This window comes from Pseudoliparis swirei, chromosome 16, assembly GCF_029220125.1.
Source record: "Pseudoliparis swirei isolate HS2019 ecotype Mariana Trench chromosome 16, NWPU_hadal_v1, whole genome shotgun sequence".
NCBI classification, from domain to species: Eukaryota; Metazoa; Chordata; class Actinopteri; order Perciformes; family Liparidae; genus Pseudoliparis; species Pseudoliparis swirei.
In genome coordinates, this window is record NC_079403.1 from 8,451,636 (window position 1) to 8,474,037 (window position 22,402).

The following is a 22,402-nucleotide window of genomic DNA, read 5'->3' on the forward strand; positions in this document are numbered from 1 at the left end:
TTGGAATGACTGTTGGCTCTCGGTCCTTCGCACACACTTCAACATGCGTGCAGTCTCACCGGGACATTCAACGGGTAACTCTTTCTTTCATCGGAGCAGTGAGTCCAAACCCCACGGCGAGAAGCACCTCAGCTCATTTCACAACATTCACACATTTAGAGACATATTTGTGTTCAGGGGGGGAATCAATATACAAAAAGTATTTCAATATGTGTTCATGTTTCGAACAAAGTCCTCTGCACTGCATTATTCAGTCAGACTGAGATCTTAAAACTTAAAACGTCTTCATGTAATCATTATCTCGATTTTAGAGAACACACATCAGCACATTCAGCCTCGTGCTCAATCCATTGCTCACATTCCCACCTGCAGAAATGGGTTAAAAAGTCTATAATCAATATCTTTATATATTTAATATCAACGATTATACATAACTATGATGATAGAGGCGGTTGCTCGTAGTGACCAGACTGCAGTTTTCATTACCACTATAGAATAACTCCAGTATAGAAACTGCACATAGTTTCTGCTAGATGTGTAATTGGGATGTTATTTACGAACAAGTTTGCCATAAAAGTTGATAAAATGTTGTATATGTTGTGATGTCATCACAACATATACAACATTTTATCAACTTTTTAAATCAACTAACAGTTACAGTTACTGAAATTTAAATGAGTTCTCTTTTGTGAAAATGAACACTTGCAGACAAGAAGACAAGCTAGGCTACTTTAGCTGCTTCTGATCTGACATCGCAGGACCTTGGTGGCGCATGATATTGTAACGTCTCGGACGTTATGGACTGATGACACGGAGACGGGCGTTGTTATTCCTCCTTTATTGGGCATCCACCAACATAGACAGCTGCTCCTCTCGGCTCAGCAGCTCTCAACAACAGTTTCCGTCAACCACCCTTAACTTCCGGGAGGTTAACCCGCCTCCCTACTCCGCCAATCACAGGCACGCCCCGACCAGCATCACGGTGCCACACTGTGATTGACAGCCACTTCCAGTGTTGCCAGGTCCGGTTTTTTTGAAGTGTTGCCGCTGGTTGAATTTTTTGTCCGCTGGTTCGGTAGACCTATTTTGCATGCAAATTACATGAATATCTTTAAATAAAAATCCATATTTTAAATGAAATAATTTATTTATACCCAAATCCTACCAAACTGACTCCAGATCAACATCCGTGAGCACCCCCTCAATTATATGCAGCACCTCAAGGCACCTTTGTTTTCTCTTTTAATTAGTGTTAATACTGTAGGCCAATCACTTTTATTTCATTGGGCCTAATGTGGTAAAAAAAAACTGTTAAATGACAGACAGTTATTTTGTATTAAGTTAAGTATTAAGGACTTTTGTACGACTGCTTGATTTGAAGGCCTGTTGCCCTGTTGATTGCAATAAATAGGTCAACAACATATGTTTATTGTGTTTGACTGTTCAGTACTGTTCATTACATTAAAAAAGCAGACATAAAAGTAACTTAAAAGTTACTTTCCCGAGTAACTAATTACTTTTGATATACAGTAACTAGTAAAGTAATTAAATTACTTTTAAAAGAAGTAACTAGTAACTATAACTATTACTAATTTTCAGTAACTTGCCCAACACTGGTCATCAGAGGAAGAGTGCTTAATGGGAGGTACATTCCCTCCTGGTGGTTGCAGCAGGGACTACAACCAGCCGGGGTGAAAGACTACAATTCCCACTCAGCAGTGCAGGCGGAAGAAGGCAGCCGCCCAGCTGAAAAGGATGAAGCTGATGAGCCGGCGGGGAACTAAAGAGAGTCCGGGACATTATGTTTGTTGTGTACACCGACGGGTGGTGGAGTTAAGTTTTGCCTTTTGTTTGATTTCAAAGAACCAAATTACAAAGACTTGGATTTAACAAAACCTTCGCCTGGCGTCTTGATTTGTGCACCCACGCCTCACCTCACGATCCCGCCCTCTAAAGACATCACAGTGGTGGAGGATGCGGGCATCATGGGTATGACCTGCAGAGAGGTGGCCGACACGTCCCTTTCGGACTTGGCGGGTTTGGCACAGTACTGCTCAAGTAGGTTGAGGTCACAGCTACGGAAACAACACTCCTCTACGATCCCACGGTTCTGGTTGCGCCGGTTGCTACCCCTGCTGGTTGGCCTACTGAAATAGAAGCCTCTGTCTTCACAGACAAACTGCAGCGCATCCACCAGCTCTCGCCCACACAGCGTCTCTGCCGAGGTTATTTCCACAACGGAGAGCGCCATGGCCAGCGCCAACACCAGCGCGCGACTGGACGAAGTCATCTTCTTGACCTTAACCTCTTCCACTCCACAGTCCACTGAGGACGCCGGCGTCCTTAAGACCCTCCCCTTCACTTTAAACGGCTTGCTCCGTTCCTGTCCGGTGAGTCACAGAAGGCTTTTCAAGATTTGGATAGCTCAGTAGCAAATGACTATGATGCCCGCACTAAAACAGGAAGTCCCAAGGAAGCAGCATGGGACCATGAAGTATTCCAAATACGAGGTGTGGCAGAGGAAGGCGGCCCAGCGGCTCCGGAGGGGTGTCCCCGCCATCCTGAGGGCCAAAAAGTTCCGAAGGCAGGCAGAGAAGATCAAAGCCCAGGAGCAGGCAGTCTTCCACAGGACCCTCATCAGCCTGCCAAGCAAACTGCCTCCTGTCTTGCTCGCCACGGACAACTATGTCAACCACAAATGAGCCCCGAATGATGAAGTGGTCCCAGGAGGCAGAGGAGGCCTTCATGAACCTCAAGAAGGCCTTGTGTTCCCACCCCGTGCTCGCCGTTCCAGACTTTAACAGCGAGTTTGTGGTACAGACAGATGCCTCAGAAGTAGGTCTGGGCGCAGTACTCTCCCAGGTACAGCAGGGGGAGGAGCACCCCATCCTGTACAGTAGCAGAAAGCTATTGTCCCATGAGAAGAGATACTCTACACTGGAGAAAGAATGTCTGGCAGTTAAGTGGGCCCTCGAAACCCTGCGCTATTACCTCAGGGGGCGGAAATTCACACTGGTCACGGACCATGCACCTTTGCAGTGGATGGCAAGAAATAAGGAAACCAACAGTCGGGTAACAAGATGGTTTCTCAGCCTTCAAGCTTTTAACTTCTGTGTTGTGCACAGGGCAGGCCGGAACCACGGGAATGCAGATGCCCTCTCACGACGAGATGTCCTGTGGGCCTTGTCTGGTCCTGCGGAGGCCTCAAGCCAGTGGAGGGGGAAATGTGATGTCATCAGAGGAAGAGTGCTTAATGGGAGGTACATTCCCTCCCGGTGGTTGCAGCAGGGACTACAACCAGCCGGGGTGAAAGACTACAATTCCCACTCAGCAGTGCAGGCGGAAGAAGGCAGCCGCCCAGCTGAAAAGGATGAAGCTGATGAGGAACTAAAGAGAGTCCGGGACATTATGTTTGTTGTGTACACCGACGGGTGGTGGAGTTAAGTTTTGCCTTTTGTTTGATTTCAAAGAACCAAATTACAAAGACTTGGATTTAACAAAACCTTCGCCTGGCGTCTTGATTTGTGCACCCACGCCTCACCTCACGCTCCCGTCCTCTAAAGACATCACAATGTATATATTTAGCTTGTGCTACAAGTCTTATCAAGGGTGACAATGAGACAGAAGATGATCTCAGATCAGCTCATAGGGAAAAGAAAAGGTTAGATTCTAACTACACCTCAGCTGGTTGCAGCAAAAGCCGACTTACAGCAGAATGCTGTTATTAATAATTAATCTAAAAGCCTTGTGGCTGAAACGTCCCCCTGTGGATACGTCAACAAAAACAATATATTTTTCTTATTAAACCACGTCCCATTGAATTATCAGGGAGAACCTGACTATCGAATTAATAAGATCTACTTGGTTGCTTGAAAAAAATAATTGCAGAGTACATTAAAAAAATCCAGCTACTCAACTTTTCATGTCTTTTTTTTATTTTTGTTTTAGAGCCAAGTACGAGAAACCACCTGCGTATGATTCATCGTTTGAACGATAACACACAACACGGTGACAAACATGTCATTTCCCCATGGAGGGGTTGGGAGATCTCAGTGTTTGCTTGTTGGAAAAACTGGCTGGGACGCTTTCCAGGATTTCCCAAAGAGAAAAGCCTTGTTTTTCTTTGCTGCTGTTGTTGGACCGGAGAGCAGATTGCAGAGGCTGTTCCTCTCATGTCCGTCCAAGGCCTCCAAACCTTTGATCTTCCCAAGAAACAAGCAAGCTTTTAAACTTGGCACTCTCGAGCTCGTGTCATTCTTCTTCTTCAGCTTCTTCTTTGTCCTGAGAAAATTGATCTTGCTGATTTGTGATTCAAAATGTGGACTCCCACCAAAGATAAGCAGAGTAAGTAAGCGACGATAAAAACCACATCACTAAATGTGTCCATTTGGGATAAATCTGCAAAAGCTTGCGTTTCTTTTCTTCTTCTTTCTTATCTTTGAACAAACAACCCAAACTGTTTTTGTCAGCTGTAATTTTGCCTCTCCAAATAACACTTGATTCACTTTTCATAAAAGACCAAAGAAAGATTTAAACACACTGAAGCAACTTGAAGAAAAGAGAGATTCCAGGTGTTATTTTTGACTCAAATAATTCATCCTCAGAAACTGGTTGCCTGGTTATAAGTGTTTATCAAATAGATTTTACTAAATTAAAATGGGATGCACTACATAACTTCTTAGAGATTAGTTGTTACGAAATATTATACTGCCTTTTAGTTCCGTTAGCTAGCTGAGGTAAATAAACCGGGAGAGCTAACTTAGCTTTCTCGTAGCCTATAAAAAGTTTAGCAGTACAAATATGGAAAATAAAATCAGAAACTTGCTCAAAATATTGTTTACAAATGAATGTGAACAGTGAAACTAGCTAGTAGTTATAAATACCACCCAAACTTAAAGAAAGCTTTACAGAGCTAGCGAAGGCTAATCCAGGCGTAAAACTACCGAGTCGAATGCTAAATTGGACGTTGCATCATGAGATTTATGGTCCAGACGTAAGATAGTTGATTGGTTTGGTGAAAGGTTTTTGGGACGTTAGCAGCTGAACGAGACACGTTGCAGCTCGGGAAAACATCTGGCTGAACAGAAAAGGAAAAGCCTTCAATCAGGAAGCAAATCTCCTCTCATTACCCCCTTTTGCTTCCTGCTCTCTGGTTATTAATGGGCTCACAGCAGCCACAATGACATATTACACCGTTTCATCCCTGTCCCATCATGCATCTGGGGATATACCCTGGCATTTGGCGGTCGGTGTTCCCATCAATGTCTTCTTGTGGTTGCTGACCAGCGCAACTTCAATCCGGCTCACTGTCACTCATCATAAGTGAGTTTATCAACACACATCTAATCGCCACACTCCGCAGGGACCTTAACCATTTGCATACTAAGATTGGTTTCTTTTGCTCGACTGACAACGCAGCTCCTTTGCATAATTATTAATGATAAAGAGACGGTGAACAAATGTGTCAGGAGGTATTAGCATCACGTATACAACTAGATTCTAAAGGATCCGGTGACGTGCCGCGAGGAAAGATGAGGGCAAAGGGTAGGAAAAGGAGAGACCGTCAAGGGATGCATGACGCTGGCACGAAGGGAAGGAGGTTAATCAAAAGGCAAAGGATGCAACATACAGACAAGTGGGATTTTGATTTTTGTTAGTTTGAAATGATTGTTTGACCAGGAAGCACCAATGGGATTAAGAGTGTGCGTTGAAAATAATGAAAGCGGAACAGAAAAACATAAAGTAGCGGATATAAATGTGAAATAAAGCCACAACAACAACAACAACGAATCACAATCACAGCGATAAAAGGTCTCAAGTCCAGGAGCAGAGGAGCAGGATGGAGGATGAAGGATGAAATAGTCTTAAAGTATAATATATAATCACATCAAAGTAAATATTGCTCCAGTAGAAGTGGCAAGCAGCACAAGATGTTTACAGCCATGTCACTCAGGAGTGGTGCCGCGTGCCATTAAAGCAGCAGACGCTCACCGTCTGTCATCTGGTGTCTGTAATTACCACTTTGTACAATGGATAATGTGCAGCGTCTACACCAGAAGTGTTTCATATGAATAGTTTAACTGTTTGCCACTTTATATGAAACAGCTGCACTCTTTTTACAGGACAGGAATAAATAAGTAAAGCCCGCCGTGGTTCGATTGGGGGTTGCAGCGCCCTCAACGTAGTCTCCGCTGAACACGGGCCTGTATAATAGCATGATATTAAAAAGGCCCACAGCGGTTGTTAAGCCACGGAGGCACATTTGCACCGGGATGGAGGACCTTTTGTGAATCGTAACGAGGCTTTTTTTTTCACTGTTGCATAATAACAGCTTTGGAAAAGTCCCGATAGTCTTTTGGGCTTTTTTGCGAGTCGCAGAAAATTAAATTACAGTTTAGTGTTGCGAGGACAGCTTATTTCTGTCTTCTTTTCTGACTGCAATTAATTTGATTATGTTTTTTATCCTAAAATCACTTCGGTGGTAGTCTGTGAATTGTGTTTTGTATGATTCAGCTGTCGTTTGCACGTACCCCCCCCCCCCCCGCCCCCCGCCCCTTTCAGGAGGTGTGAGATGGTCCGAGTTTCACAAGTCACAGCATTGAGAATAATCTCAGGGGTCAGGTAGGGTCGTGGCCAGTCTCCCTCTGGCTCTCCCTCAACAAATAACTGATAGTGACCTTTGACCTCCCGGTTTTAGCATGACAATTGCTATCAGTACCCCCCCCCCCTCCCCCTCCTCTACAGCAACCTCAGGATCATTTGAAATGCCAGCCCTCGAAATCTAAACTTGATTTTTTGTTGTTTATTTTTTTAATAAACCCATCCAGAGGTGGGGAGGGGGGGCTGAGGGTGTTTCGTTTTGGGAGGAGGAGGATGGAGCCGGGGGAGGCGAGCTCTGGGCTCATCTGCATCACAGATTAGGGTGCTTAGAGAGAAATCAACCATCCATGATTCATTACATATTTCCTGCTGAGCCTCTTAGATGGCAACCGTCCTAGCAACAGGATCCTAGCAACAGCAACAACTCTCTGCCCCCGCTACAGCCTATCAGAAACTTTGATGCCTGATCAAAATTTAGCCAATCAAGGGGAGGACATGCGGAAAATGTGATGATGCGTTTCCTCGTGTTGTTTCGGACTCTGAACTCTACCCCCCTGCATGCGTGTCGGGTTGTACAGTACATTTAATATTCATTTGTATGTTCGTTGGGGTGTTTTTAGGAATTTGAAGATGTCTGGTGGTGTTTTATTAACGCTTTTGTTTTGTAGAAGAAAAGTCAATATGACATGATTCATGAATTTCTGCAGTCCGGGTTTTTAATTTTTTTATTTATTACATTTTGAATACCTGAATGTATAACTCCTTCTCTTGATATCAAAATAAACATTAATAAGAGACAAATAATGGTAAATATTGCTATTGTGGGTAATATGGACATATTATACATGAAATATTACCTCAACGTTATTCTACACTGCCTGTTTACGCTCTTGATATACTCATTTGGACAAAATATAGATTATGAGATATTTTCTTCTAATTTTGAGATTTCTTTTTGTCATTGAGAGAAAGGGTGAATTTAATTTTATGAATGAAATTTACTTCTTGATGAAAGTAAATTGTATTTGATACATCATTGAATTATGTTTTAATTAACTGTACGCAACGATGTGTCTCTTTTATATCCTCTTAACCAATGATGATATTTAAGAAAGACTTTCTGTCATTTTGTATTTCATTGTAAATGTATTCCTCCGGAGCATTACAGTGTAGATTTATAGCATACACTCCTCTCACGTGTAAATGATCCAAAAGTGTGGGATATTTGTTGGTCTGCTTCTCTGTAATCAGACTTCATTATTCAAAGTGCGCTCTGACCGTCATCTTATGTCAGACAGGCCTGATCTTCACTTCACGGGGGTGTGCTCAGGTCCAGAGTGGTAATAATACATCACATTGATGTCTCTCCCCACTTTAGAGTAATCGTGTTCTTTCCATGTGTAGCGTGCAGAGGCAGGGTCCCCCTCTTCCTGCGAGAAGAACACTACAGTAGAGTCACATGACACTCTGGCCTGGATGGGGTGACGAAAGAGTGACACAAACGTCAAGAACAATGTCCCCGAACTGAATAACTGTACATTCTTTGATAGTTCATATGCTTCAGACAAAGATGACTCCCCTAAAATCAAAATATCATACCTTTGCAACCATGTTCAGAAAGGCAGATATGTAACATGAACATTTGAACAAGTAGCAGTTGTTTTTAAATCATGTGTTCAGGAATGGAAATGGTTATTAAATATTACTTGTTCTATTCATACTGTTCTTCACTTACTTTAAGGACAAGCCGGAGGATATATTTTATAATTTGTAGTCTTACTTATTGTACAAATAAATCAATGCCTTTGTTATATCTTATTATTTTGTGCCTTGGAACTTTATTGTGTTCAAAAACTATTAAAAACACGCCAGTGATCCCTAATGTTGCACTGGGGGACATGTTTGTTCATAATGATGAGCATATGCTCCGTAGGTTTTGAGTCAACAGCACATTGCCATAAGTACTGACTAGACGACCAAAACGTGTATTAATCCGCAGCAGAAAATAGTCCCCAACAAATGCACAAATGTCGCCCCATTTGAGTTTGTTTGCTAAAAACTACAATGCCCAGCTGTTTTAAGACTTTTATCGTGACTCCACTTCATGCTACAGCTCTGCTCCACTTTGTTATTTGTGTACCAGGTTATGTTTTCTATTTATCTTCCACACAGAGATTATTGTGATAGCACAACGGGACCCTCGCTGAATCATTCATTGGCAACCAAACCGAGGAACATTTGCACTTATATTCAAATCAATTAAATAAAAAATCGACTGGAGCTCAGCTCGGATGTTGACGTAAATGATTCTCTCAGACCAATCAGTGGTCTGCATTGTTTTGACTCCACCTACTAGTATCTGCTCGCCTCGACCAAAGTGATACCAAAAAAATGTCATTAAAAAAAAGCTTGCTTCTTTTCATAAATACAACTACAATAACCATGCACACCTCATATATTTACACGACTACTTTCTTCATGTGGTGTTTAGATGCAATTCAAATGAATTTAAACATTGTTTCCCTTCTCATTTCCTAATCTCACTGAATGTATGTTTTCTTGCTAGAGTGTGCTGATTGCACACAGCGGGAGAGGAACATTGTTATCATTGAAGTGGTCTGTAGATTATTCATCTATATTTCGGTCTCACAGTTTGATTCCACGATTTTTCTGGCGGAGGGCTCGGCTCAATCAGCCCACTGTCGTTTTACTTGTAGATTGTCTGCAGTGAAACACATCCAAGATTATACCTCTCCCAAAATAACTCCTTGTCTTTGCCGGCTTGGAAGTTTAAAAGCAGAACGAGCCGGTGAGATTTTGATTGTAATTTCTCACACAATGGCCTTGAGTGAGTTGTGTGGACGTCCATCAAACAAGGAGTGATAGAAGTGAAGCTAAAGAAGAGGAGAGGGGAGAGATGGCTGGGGGGGGGGGGGGGGGGTCACACACAGGGAAGTGACAGAACAATGTCATCACCAAACAGATGCTTTCACAGAGTCCCTCGGGAAACTAAAGGCAGATACACCAAAGACAACTGAAATGGAGAACCTAAAAGCTGAAGGAGGTCCTCTGCAAAGAATAGAAAAGGACTAGGCGAGTAATAATTGTATTTAGCAAATGTGTTTGTCTTAAATATATCATTAAAGTTATTGCACATATTTATGGGCCCCAGTGGTTAAAGACAACGTACTTTAGTGAGGTCCTGATAAACATCAACATCATATGTATATATATATAATTCTTTTTTTAAATGATATTAAGTATAATATAATTATATATATATATATATATATTTATATATATATATATATTTATATATAATTCTTCTTCCTTCTTAAAATAATGTTCTTTAACAAATGTATGTACATGCATTTATGTTAAGAATTATATAAATATATTTATTTATTATATAATTCATATATACATATTTATTCATTTAAATAATTAAAATATAAATATTTATTTATTTATATAATTCTGCAGGCCCGCAATAATAAAGCTGAGGCTTTCCAAAGACTTCATGTTAAAATATGATTAACTTATTTGACATTTAGCGAAAATGCCTTATACTTCCGTGTAAAAAGCAATTATTGTAGTCGAGGGTGCAAATATCTCAGCTCCCTTCAATAGTTAACTAAAGAACACTTGCTATGATGTTTCCTCTCCCCTAATCTGCTGAGTGCACTCTTGAATAAATCACAGGCCAATTTAGCCGCATCTAAATCCCTGTCTGACAGCTGTTCCTAAATAAAGCACACCCAGGTGTTTTCTTTTTGTCTCTCTTCGTATGTCTTGTTTTTTTAAATAGTTTCAATGCTGTTGGGTAACCCAATAGTTCTTTAAATTGTTTCATCTAGCTGCTTTGACCAAGCATGTTTTAAGTATTAAGTCCTTGAGCACAACACCAGCTCTCCAGCCAATGGGATGAGCAACAAATCCATTGAAAGTTGTTCCAATCATATTTCATCACTTATTTGATTGACAATTTCTGCACCAAACCAATTAGAAGCTCCCGGGGAACGAAACACATCTGTGTCACAGCGTGTGTTCGATTTAATTCAATCACAAATATATTCATCGATTTGAACATTTGTTATGATGATCTATAGATTTGTTGCAGTCATGAAGTCCTGTTTCAACGGTTCCCGTTCTTTTCTTTATAACGATAAAAATAAAGAGGCCTTTCACGTTGAACAATAAGCAGCTTCTCTGCATGTTGAATAAAACATGTATGATGCAATTTGATGATAAAACGTGCTAGAATAAAACGGTTGCCTCAAAACAGTCTATTTGGAGTTTTATGCAGGTTTTTTTGTACACAAAAGAAATTAGATTTCTATTTCTCATGCTGGAAATCTGGTTTATTGTTGCTTTTAGCTCCCTGTGTAAAATTGCAATGATGTATTCCAATAGTATATTGACTTAAGACTTGTTGAATTATCATTCCACTTCTTTCTGACTACAAAAAGTCTTTTGTCCTTTGAAAGAGAAATTATTTTGAACATTATTATATACAGGACTGTCTCAGAAAATTAGAATATTGTGATAAAGTTCTTTATTTTCTGTAATGCAATAAAATAAAATAAAATGTCATGCATTCTGGATTCATTACAAATCAACTGAAATATTGCAAGCCTTTTATTCTTTTAATATTGCTGATTATGGCTTACAGCTTAAGAAAACTCTAAAATCCTATCTCATAAAATTTGAATATTTCCTCAGACCAAGTTAAAAAAAAGATTTATAACAGCAAAACAAAATCAAACATTTGAAAATATGTTTCCAGGTGTTTCGAGTTAATTAGACGATTCAAGTGATTTGTTTAATACCCTACTAGTATACTTTTTCATGATATTCTAATATTTAGAGATAGGATATTTGAGTTTTCTTAAGCTGTAAGCCATAATCAGCAATATTAAAAGAATAAAAGGCTTGCAATATTTCAGTTGATTTGTAATGAATCCAGAATGCATGACATTTTTGTTTTTTTAATTGCATTACAGAAAATAAAGAACTTTATCACAATATTCTAATTTTCTGAGACAGTCCTGTATACTGACTAATAACTCCCATTTCACTCTCATTCTACCGAGTGTATGCACTAAATAATTCCTCTCCATGTGGTGATGGGTGGGTCTCTGCCTCAATCGAGGGCAAGTGGGTTATTTTTCTCTTAAAAGGAGGCAGACGGGGGTTGACGGGGAGCTTGACAGTGAGCTGTCGCTCCCCGGGAGGTATATGTCCTCAGAGTGGAAGTTGACGGGAAGATTTCACAGTCTTTTTACGCAGTAAGAAACAGTTGTGTATTGACTCAAGGAGGAGGAGGCAAAAGAAAGGCAATGGATGGAGACGGGCCTCTGCCTCGACGCTGTTTAATTAAACCCGTAGAGACTAGCTGCGTCATATGCATTCATTCTGCCACATGAATAATACAAAAACACTGCAGGCTCATTCAAAATAATCTGGGAAAACTGCTCCTTCCAGAGCTCTGCCCATGATCCAGAGTGTTTTGTCCCTGCTTCAATGAAACGACTGTGCTGGGAGAGCAGTTGGTGCAGAAGATTCACGAAAGGAAGGAGACACGAAGAATAAATACAAGTTGATTAAGAGTTAGTGTATGATGATTAGGTGTTTCTACACTTAATGAACAATATTGTGTTGTTGTGCGTGTGTGAGGTACTGTTGATGATGTAGCCAATGCGGGTAAAGCAGCTCTCATGGATGTTTTTATATAAACAATGACTATGTGTAATCGGAAAAGTGGTCGCTAGTCGTGATGAATCCATACAGAATCATCACAAGACTCGTGGAGGCATTTCAGGGTCTTTTAGCTAATGTTCTTGTCCTGTCCTTTAACGATCAGCTCTATAAAATACCACAGCCAGATGTTTCCCTTCAGAGGTGGTGGGGACCAAAATAGAGGTACAATGAGAGCGAATATTTGACTTCAAATGAAAGCTAATGTTGCTCCATGTCTGCTAGTTGTGTACATTTTTGCCAACATATAAGCAAAATCAGCTTTTTTATTATGACAAAATCACTAACATCATTGATATGTTTAGAGCTTAATGTGCTGTGACGTATATTATGGGATCTGCTATGAAGTGTCTGTTTTTAGTCTTTTGTTATTTATGCATGGATAACGAACAGTGGCGGCTGGTGAATTTTTTTTGGGGGGGGGGGGCAGTTTAAACACTCAACAATGAGAAGAAAAGAGGTTTTGAGTAGAATATTGTAAAAAACAAAGCTTTATTTCAAGAACACAGCGTGCTCAACACGGTCCAATAACAACTATCAACACACTGTAACTTTGGGCATGAGAGGTTCAGAGCAGCTTTAAGGAACATTGGGTTGGGTTTCAGAGGTTTGCAAAATAAAAGAGTTTCACCCTCACATGAAAGAGGTTCAGAGCAGAATAGAGTCAGAAAGAGATCACATGTTACATTGGGTGACAGAGCAGACCCACTACTGTAAAGACAAGTAGCCTCCTCTCTTTAAAGTGGGCAAACGTCTCAATAACTCTAATAAGACAGGGTTAGCTTCATGCTGTTAGCGAGTTAGCTCCATGCTCTTAGCTAGATAACTGCGGCAAGATTCGTGCTTTACACTTGTCTGCAGCTCTTTAGATCCCTCACCCCGTTGTAGTCCAGAGAGTTTCAGTCCCAGGACTTTGGAACAACAGACAGGGGAAATTACTCACTGAGCCTCCAGCTGACAGCTCCGTTAGCTACCTGCTCGCGTAGCTCCGTGAGGGAACGCCGGTCTCTGATCTGCCGAATAGTCCAGTCACGTGAAATAATAAAACGATGTCATTGGCCAATGGGCGCACATTTTTGCGACCCAAGATTCACGTTTCATCCGCCAATGAGAAGCCGTCCTTTAGGGCTGCAACAACGAATCGATAAAATCGATTATTAAAATAGTTGGCAACGAATTTCATTATCGATTCGTTGTGTCGCGCGATTATTACGGCGCTCAATAAATCACGGAGTATAAACAAAGTTGAGTTGAGCGCAGAGCGGCGCAGGAGAAACCAGAGTGGAGGGAGAGACGGAACGCTGCGTTGTGAGAGCCAATCAGCGCTGAGCTGCTCCGCTGTTGATGAATCTAATTGGCTGCTGCTGCTCACGTGGCGCTGGATGCGGAAGTCATTCACGTCGTCGGAGACATTCACGGAGCTAAGTGCGCCTCCGGGTGACGTTATGAACCCAGACACCAGGGCGCTACATGTCACGACGTGTGTGGCATTTCCACAAGAGTTTAACGTAGAAAACTTGGTAATTTATTCCGTGGCGGATAGCGGAAAATATTTTTCCATGGAGAAAGGCAACGGAGATAAGCCACAACTCGCTGTGATCGCTGCGCGTGCAGACAGCATTTAATGGAGCGGAGCAGCGCGTGCGCTCTGATCGCTCTTTTAATGAAGTATCGATACTAAAAAAATGCTAAATCACATCGTGTTTAACGTACGGGTACTTTGTTAGTATCGCTACACCGTGCAGCGTGACAGCAGCAGATGTCGCGGACTAACATTCAAGCTAACCTAACTTCCCAAACGCTGTGGACATCTGAACGCTGATTGGCCGAGACGCGACACATCCCATCAAAGATGTTTTATTGCGAAGAGCACCACTTCACATTTTTTCCGCGTCTCACTGCAATCTCAACGGCAGCGGGCCAGGTGAAAAAAATAATAAATCGGAACGCGTCTCTGATATTGTTCAGGGGGCCACATGGGGACCACTGCTCAGGAGAGGAAAGCTGTCAGTCTGTTTGTGACGGTTCATCACCATGGTGACCAGTGAACACTGAGGGTTCATCACCATGGTGACCAATGAACACTGAGGGTTCATCACCATGGTGACCAGTGGATCTCCAGGACCTTTCCATGACTTTAAACCAAATTTCCATGATTAAACATTTTGTGAAAACTCTGTCTATACGTGACAAAGTGAGAAGATGTAGTATTTAAACTAACAATGAGAATTCCAAAGCATACCGTATCTATACCGTGTAAATTAAAATGTGAATAAAACAAATTTGCATTAGTTTTCCAAATATTTTGGGATTTTATTTTTTTCAATTACTTTTCTAGGCCTGCTAATAGCCATTTAAAAATTCCATGACTTTTCCAGGGTTTCCATGACCGTACGGACCCTGTTTTGAATAAAGGGTTGCAAATTAAAGTTTTTTTGTTTTTTTATCCGATTAATCGATAGAATAATCAACCGATTAATCGATTATCAAAATAATCGTTAGTTGCAGCCCTACCGTCCTTACTGAAACGACCGTGAAATGTTTTATGATGGTACACACACGTTAGCCCAGCGACCCGAAAAAGGGGAGGGGCTTCTCTCCGTGATAATGAGTGGCGATATACAGGACTGTCTCAGAAAATTTGAATATTGTGATAAAGTTCTTTATTTTCTGTAATGCAATTAAAAAAACAAAAATGTCATGCATTCTGGATTCATTACAAATCAACTGAAATATTGCAAGCCTTTTATTCTTTTAATATTGCTGATTATGGCTTACAGCTTAAGAAAACTCTAAAATCCTATCTCATAAAATTTTAATATTTCCTCAGACCAAGTTAAAAAAAAGATTTATAACAGCTGAGTGTTTGTCAAGGCTCAGGAAACCCTTGCAGGTGTTTCGAGTTAATTAGACAATTCAAGTGATTTGTTTAATACCCTACTAGTATACTTTTTCATGATATTCTAATATTTAGAGATAGGATATTTGAGTTTTCTTAAGCTGTAAGCCATAATCAGCAATATTAAAAGAATAAAAGGCTTGCAATATTTCAGTTGATTTGTAATGAATCCAGAATGCATGACATTTTTGTTTTTTGAATTGCATTACAGAAAATAAAGAACTTCATCACAATATTCTAATTTTCTGAGACAGTCCTGTATTATATTTTTTCACATTAACTTAAGTGGTTGTTGACAGGCTGACGGTCTCCCACACACATTTAGCGCGTCAACACGGTATATTTACTATTTAAATGATTTGGCATATAATGTTTTTTGACAGGATGTATTTTTTTTTTCTTCTTTTTTTTTTCATCTAAAAATTTTAAGAGGGGCGGCGCCCTAGCGCCCTCTATGGACGAACCGCCACTGATAACGAAACTAGAACACCCTCTCGGGACTAATAAAGTAATCTGAAAGATATGATAGGATACTATATGAAACAATGAAGAGTTGTATTTCTCGAAGCATTTATTGGTAGGAGTCCATCAAAAAAATGAACATTTCTACATGTCAGCTTACAGTAATGTCGAGGGCAAATCAGATAAGAGAAACCTTATTCCGTTGAGGAAACCTTTTTACAAAAAAGACCCGTGAAAGGTTAACGCGTTGCTGAATCTACTCCAAAAGAATCCTGCAAAAAGAAAACAAGAACTTCGAGAGCATAGCTATAATCTCCCCCTGTCGTGGTAAAAGAGTGAACACCGCTGCTTCCAGAGTGTTGATTGTCAGCTTTCGCATGTGATAAACGACTCAGCATTTTTGTGTGTAATAAAACTCACTCTTCAATGCTTTTTTTCTGCTTTACACTCACATTCCCGAGGTACCCCCCCCTTCCACTAAATAGCCCATCACGTACTCTCCCAATGCTACGCGCTATCGATGCAGCGATGTTCACGCTCATCGTAAGCAAGGCTGCACGTGGGATTCTCCTTCCACCTGAAGTCTTTCAAAACACACGTTCTGAAAAAGTGTGCTGTAAAAAAGTGGAAAAGTCCAAACATAGGAGATTAATTAAAGTTCTGATCCGTCCACGGGGCCCACCCACAATAAATACAGCAATAGCAAAAGCGTAACTACTAAAAATGTATTCAAGATAAAACAAAACATTGCAGGGTCGTCTCTGCAGGCAGAAGTTACGCGGGGGATGCTGGGCCTCCGACACATAGCGATGATGGACTTATGCCCCGGATGATTGATGGCGCTTCTGCCAGCAGATATATGTTTGTGTGCGTTTGGTTGAGGCGGTTTAATAAAAGGCACCGAGTCCACCAAACCGAGGGAAGTGTCGAGGGGCCCTTTTCTTTTTGGACTCCGCTTCCTTTTGCCACGGTTTCTTCCTCTTCGTGTCCATGTGTCCTTCAAAATAAAAGAACATTTTCATTAAATATGTGAATGTTCGAGGGACGAATAGATCAGTTATTTATTCAAAATCAAAGTGTGGGTTTCCAGGTTGTGCAAAAAAACTCTCTGACTGCTGAGTCACGAACAAAACTGATTTGCTTTCTTGCCGAAAGACGATGAGAAGATTGACACGACTCACCTGTCGGTCAGTTAAACATGACACGAGCACCAGCGGCCAATCAGCTGAACCTAACCCCGGATACAGGGGGGTGCATGGCTCCGTCATGAGAAAGTGCCAGCACTAAACTGGAGCTATTCAAACTCACTAATTAACAACTAAAGAGTAAAAGAATCACTCTCTAATATCACAAAGTGTGCTTGGCCAGGCACACATGTATTACTTTTTACTGAAATACATTTTGAATGCAACTGTTCACTTACATATATTTACCACTGTTTAAAAGAACAAATCCATATTTATTTATAAGCTTCACAAGTGTGAATATATTAACTGTGGTCCAGACGCCCTACAACCCTTTTCCCAAAAGGTCAAAGACTAAATAGCCTTCAATGTTAATTTGAAGGCCATTTGAGAAATGAGAATAAAAAGTACAAACAAGTATGAGGCATCATTATTAACATAATAAACACCAGTAGCCAAAATGTTCTTCTCATCACGGATTTGTAACTATCTATAATGCATTCCTAAATTATGAAATAACTAAAAATAAAGCAATTGGTCAGCTTATAAAAACTCTAGAAAGAGAAAATAATAGACAGTGGAACAGACTTTTTAAGAGTCTTACTTGCAGCCGGCTGAAGTAGTTAAAAACCCAATCTCCAAGGACCCATATTTGAGTAGCTTGGGTCATTATCTCAGACAGAGCATGAGGGCCTTTGTTTGCATCCCAGCAGGAAGTATGCACAGTTAAATTAAAGGTTCCCTCCTTAACTAACGAAGCTTCCATTATAAAAACCCTCCGTGACCGCGACTGTGTGCTGCAGATAATTGCTCAGCTTTTGTGCGCGACTTTTTGACCCGACGAAGGAAAACAGAGGGCGACCTCTGACCTCTGGTCGTTACTGCGCCGCAGAACAGAGCTGCCTAATCAACACCTCGTCCTGGGTGTTTACATCTGCCAATCAAACGCGCCACTCTCCGTCATCGCCCTTTGTGCGGCCATCAGGCACAAAAGCAGACAATTAGACGCGCTTATTAAGACCCTAGTCTTTAAAGGATAGCCCCGTGTGCTGCTAATTAATCAGCTGTGCGGTGGCGTGTGGGCGTACCTCTCGTTAGTGCCAGGCTCTGTAGGCCATGTTCCTCCTCTTCCTCCGAGGGGTTCTGGGCAGAGTTCTTCAGGTAGCGCTGATGCAGGCCGAGGCCAGGGAGTGCATTCTGTCTGCGGCGACGACAGTCTTCCTCCGAGGGATCTTCGGCTGCCATGTCTGTGAGTATGGGCAAAGCAGAGTGGGAAAGAATCACACCGAAACCATGTCTGGATGCATGGCCTGGGGTTTTACAACCAACATTATATATCAAATATATATATATTATATATATATATATAGATATTTATATAATATATTTATATAATATATATATATAATACTGTATATTTATAATATATATATATATAATATAAATAGATAATATAAATAGATATTATATCTATATTATAGTATATATATTATATATATAAATAATTATATATATATTATATATAATTATAATATATATACATATTCTATACAAACATTATATATACAGAATCTTTTTCTATACATTTATTATTATTATAGTTTTGTTCTTCTTCTGTGTAACGTTTTTGGCCTTCTGACATGAGATGTGTGCTGCAAAGAAAAGTCATCTGAAAGGAAAACACATTACCTTGTGGTGCCCTTGGCAGTTTGAATACAATCAGACGAGGAAAAACACATCTATTACAGCAAGTTGAGCACAGGTGGAACAAAAAGTGAATAGACCTATTGATGTCACCAAGAGGAAACAACAAAGATGGTATAAAACAAGAAGTTGAAAGAGTCCCTAAGGCGACACAGAGCCCTCCTTCCTTTCAAACGCCGACCATATATTTCATTCATATTTCATCTGCCTGACTTTATTGTGATTAGTCATGTAAATAAAATGAGATTTGCTTATTCTTTTCTCGAGGTAATTTACATTTATATTGAATTAGTGGCAGGCAGGGTATAGAGGAGGGGGGGCTTATTATGCTGCGAGATTACAGGCAGATCTCATCGCCATTGTGTTGTGTAATTAAGGCAGTGGAGAGGAGAAGAAAGGGGGCCAGATGCTTGCCGTGCTGAACCTGGTCCCATTTAGAGGACGATCTGCACCAGCATTTAAAAATCCCCTGCGTGGAACAGCCCGGCCTTAAACACATCACAAGGCATCAGAGACGTGACGGCTTTGTTTGACATATTGCTGTGCACCTGTGGGACAACCTCAACGTAAACATATAGGGATTGTATTCATGAATGCGCATGTCTAGGTGGAAGGTTGTGGCTTTATGTGACGTTCTGGAGGGAGACGGCTCTCTTTCCATGCTTTCTGGACGGCTGCATGTGCGCAGGTCCAAACGGAGATAAAGACGTCACGAGCTTTCCATTCTCTTTGAATGGGCATCGTATCACTGCAGGACCTCCATCATGCCCCGAGTCGATTTCCAAGGTCGAAATTGGCCGAGTATTCGGTATTTGGCGGTATGCAGTTTGTTGTCATGCTGAAAAACAGGTGATTTATGTTCCTGTAGTGCCACACATTATTTATGTTAAAAGAGTATTTTTAAATCATCTTTTTTTATATTGAATACACTTTTAGAGACAAGCACGCTGAGGACCCAACAGGAACAGGACAAACGGTGGCTTCACTCTCAAGGCTCTCACAGCTACTCGTTCTCCACGCAGCTCTGGAGAAACAACTAATCCCAACTTGCATTCAACTGGTGATCCATCCGCTGGATTTAGCCAACATGCATGTAACTCAAAGCTTGTGCGCTTTGTTCCAAAAGGATCAATATTGTTGGGCTATAACAGGCCGGGTTACCTGCGTGATAAGATTCTTTCCGATATCAAGTCTCATAATCCATCATCAGTTAATTAATTTCCACAAGGACAATATCAAAGTGCAGTGACGATGGTGAGCTCTTGTAATGCTCATAAAAAGGTGGCCTTGTATTTTCTGGATCAAGGACTTCATTTGAAAAGCCGCAGGAGCTTCTCATGCTCTCATTTGCAGCTATTGTCTCGAGAGCGCCTGTCATTTGTCTCCAGGCTGCACAATGCAGTCTGTAAACGCTCTTTGATACACACCGTCTGGACTGCAATACAGGAGCTCGTACACATGCACAAACACCCGGGTTAACACCTAAACACACACACACACACCATCTTTGTGTGTCAGACAAAAGCAGCCGGCTGGAGGCTAAAGACGAAAATAAATCACTGCTCAGGGGGAGGTTAACCCTACATGACAACTTTAACTGTGGACCAGAGTATTCTCAACAGTCCACCTTCGCCTGGGTCGAGACGTCTGGCGTCGTGCTGATGTGACCGCACTGCCGAGATGCAGGCCGTGTCCTCGTGCACACGCAGCCAAAGAGAAGCTGGCAGCTTATCTTTGCCATCGTTCACAAAGTGGCCAGCGGCTCCGGTTCGATTCGATGCTTCACGCTAAGCTGTCAGGCAGAGGAGGAGTGGGAAGAGAGAGTGTGTGTGTGTGTGTGTGTGTGTGTGTGTGTGTGTGTGCGTGTGCGTGTGTGTGTGTGTTGGTGGTGGTGGTGGTTACACCGGATGCTCCTCTCTGGCAACAGGAAGTCATCCTTAATATCATGAGCAGACTCTGGGACAGGAGCTCACAGTACTGCGTGTCATATTGGAATGGATGGACGCCGGAGAGGAGGGTACTATACTTTATTTTTAACAAGAAATACAGAGCTAAATTAGTTCACATCATGAATAATAAAACGAATACTGACAATTAAATATAAATTCATGATTAAATTGTAGAAATTAAAGTTCCCCTCATGAAAAAGTTATGTTTCTATGAATATAACTTGGAACAAGCTGCTGCAGTTATCCTCCACACCGTTGTGTAGTTACTTCAGCATGCGAGTCATGTTCATGAAATTATCGTTTGGCCGGATGACGTCATGCTGTCTTTTCTACACAAACAGTGCCCCCTAGTGGCCGCATGAGGGTGCAGCTTTGAATTCTAATGTCTGGTTAATAGTAGGAATTTCGCTCTCTCCCTTTTTAGAAAATTAAAGTAAACATGTTTACTTAACCATTTACCACTGATTGTAAATTAATTCTAAGACTGTATGTCTTGTTTGTGTACGAATATTTTTCTGGAATTATTGTCCAGTTAGGAAATAAGATGCACACAACTGAGAGGTGAAAAAACATCTTTGCTTCCACCTCTCCAAGTTTATAGAGACACTCAGACACACATTGAGGGGGGGTCGAGATAGTTATTGTAGTTTGGCGGATTGACCACATTTGCTTCAAAACATCTTCCTCATTCTCGCCGTCTTACATTAAAGTAAACATCACCGTACATGAAGTATACACATGTCAGATGGATTTAAAACCATCAGTGAATGTCATGATCTCCATGTTCATGGGGAATACATGTCCATAAATCTGCTTCAAGAATTCAAACAAAAAGGACACTGCTCATAACCAAGGAACAAGCCAGATAATAATCTTCTTCTATAAATTACCTTCAAAGTATTGGACTGATAGTTATCTGAACACACTTCTGTATATTGTGATTAGAAAAATGCCAATAATCTGCATATTTTGAAGGTGCCTATTTAAATAAATATAAACTAAAATAAGAAAAATGTGGGTCAGGTCCGTGCAACGTTCGAGGCCTACTTCAAATTTCCCAGATTATGGGAAATGTAGTTTAAAATACATCAAGGTTATCGCTTCTGGTTGTAGTTCTTTGCACACCCTTCTGGGACCCAGGAGAGGGAGCTATTGCACTAAAAATGTAATTACTGCTAAATCAACACCTATTCAACTGCTCCCCACTGACGACATGGACACCTAATGCCGACGCATTTGTATCGATCCGAAGATGATCATATTATTATGAGTCGTTAGATTGTGCGGTTTATTGCTAGTTCTTGTGATAATCCCTATACACACACACACTTCCTTTACTCATCACATTTACAGAGGGTAGGAGGTATGTGTGTGTGTGTGGGGGGGGTTACAGGTTATGTAAGCAATAGGCGCTGGGCTGCAGTGTCACCTAGCAACAGGACTGCGCAGGCGCAAACGCCCCTTCAATCAAATGAACTGATGATAAAGAAATTGAGCGACAGAAATACAAAAAAACAAATGATATAGTAGAAATAAATTTACGTGAATAAAACACATTATTTTATGTTTATGTCATAAGAGTCAACTTAACCAGTCTCAACACTGCAGCTTGACTCATGGCCTCACCCTGCCGTTCCCTTCTCCTCAGTTTCTCTCACTCTCTTCTCTCACAAAAATATGCAGCGGGGCTTGTGTAAATAAACTAGCCCCAAGCACATTCCTCATGTTACACATACACACACACACACTGTCTTATCTGTACACAGTGACCTCTGAGCCAACTGGAATCATATCCAACACTAAATCTAACCCCGTATCTGAGCCCATCATGCCGGGTATTTAAAGGA

General features: G+C 41.0%; 3 protein-coding genes across 4 annotated transcripts in view; 1 reads left to right on the forward strand and 2 right to left on the reverse strand.

The window, feature by feature from the left end:
- Positions 1-1,930: 1,930 nt before the first annotated feature.
- Positions 1,931-2,299, reverse strand: LOC130206633 (insulin-like growth factor II). The gene has a single exon (XM_056434687.1). It carries the CDS (start codon positions 2,288-2,290, stop codon positions 1,931-1,933), a length of 360 nt encoding a protein of 119 aa, XP_056290662.1. The 5' UTR covers positions 2,291-2,299.
- A 136-nt stretch (positions 2,300-2,435) lies between these two features.
- Positions 2,436-2,702, forward strand: LOC130206563 (insulin-like growth factor II). The gene has a single exon (XM_056434588.1). The coding sequence runs from the start codon at positions 2,436-2,438 to the stop codon at positions 2,700-2,702; it is 267 nt and encodes an 88-aa protein (XP_056290563.1).
- A 13,102-nt stretch (positions 2,703-15,804) lies between these two features.
- The window catches only part of dnajb6b (DnaJ heat shock protein family (Hsp40) member B6b), a 29,561-nt gene continuing 22,963 nt past the window's right edge, over positions 15,805-22,402 (reverse strand). For both annotated transcript variants that reach the window (XM_056433918.1, XM_056433919.1), the window contains exons 9-10: positions 17,991-18,149; positions 15,805-16,715 (exon numbers count right to left, since the gene is read on the reverse strand). In XM_056433918.1, the coding sequence (XP_056289893.1) occupies positions 16,606-16,715; positions 17,991-18,149 (269 nt within the window). In that variant the 3' untranslated portion in view covers positions 15,805-16,605. The remainder of the gene's footprint in view (positions 16,716-17,990; positions 18,150-22,402) is intronic.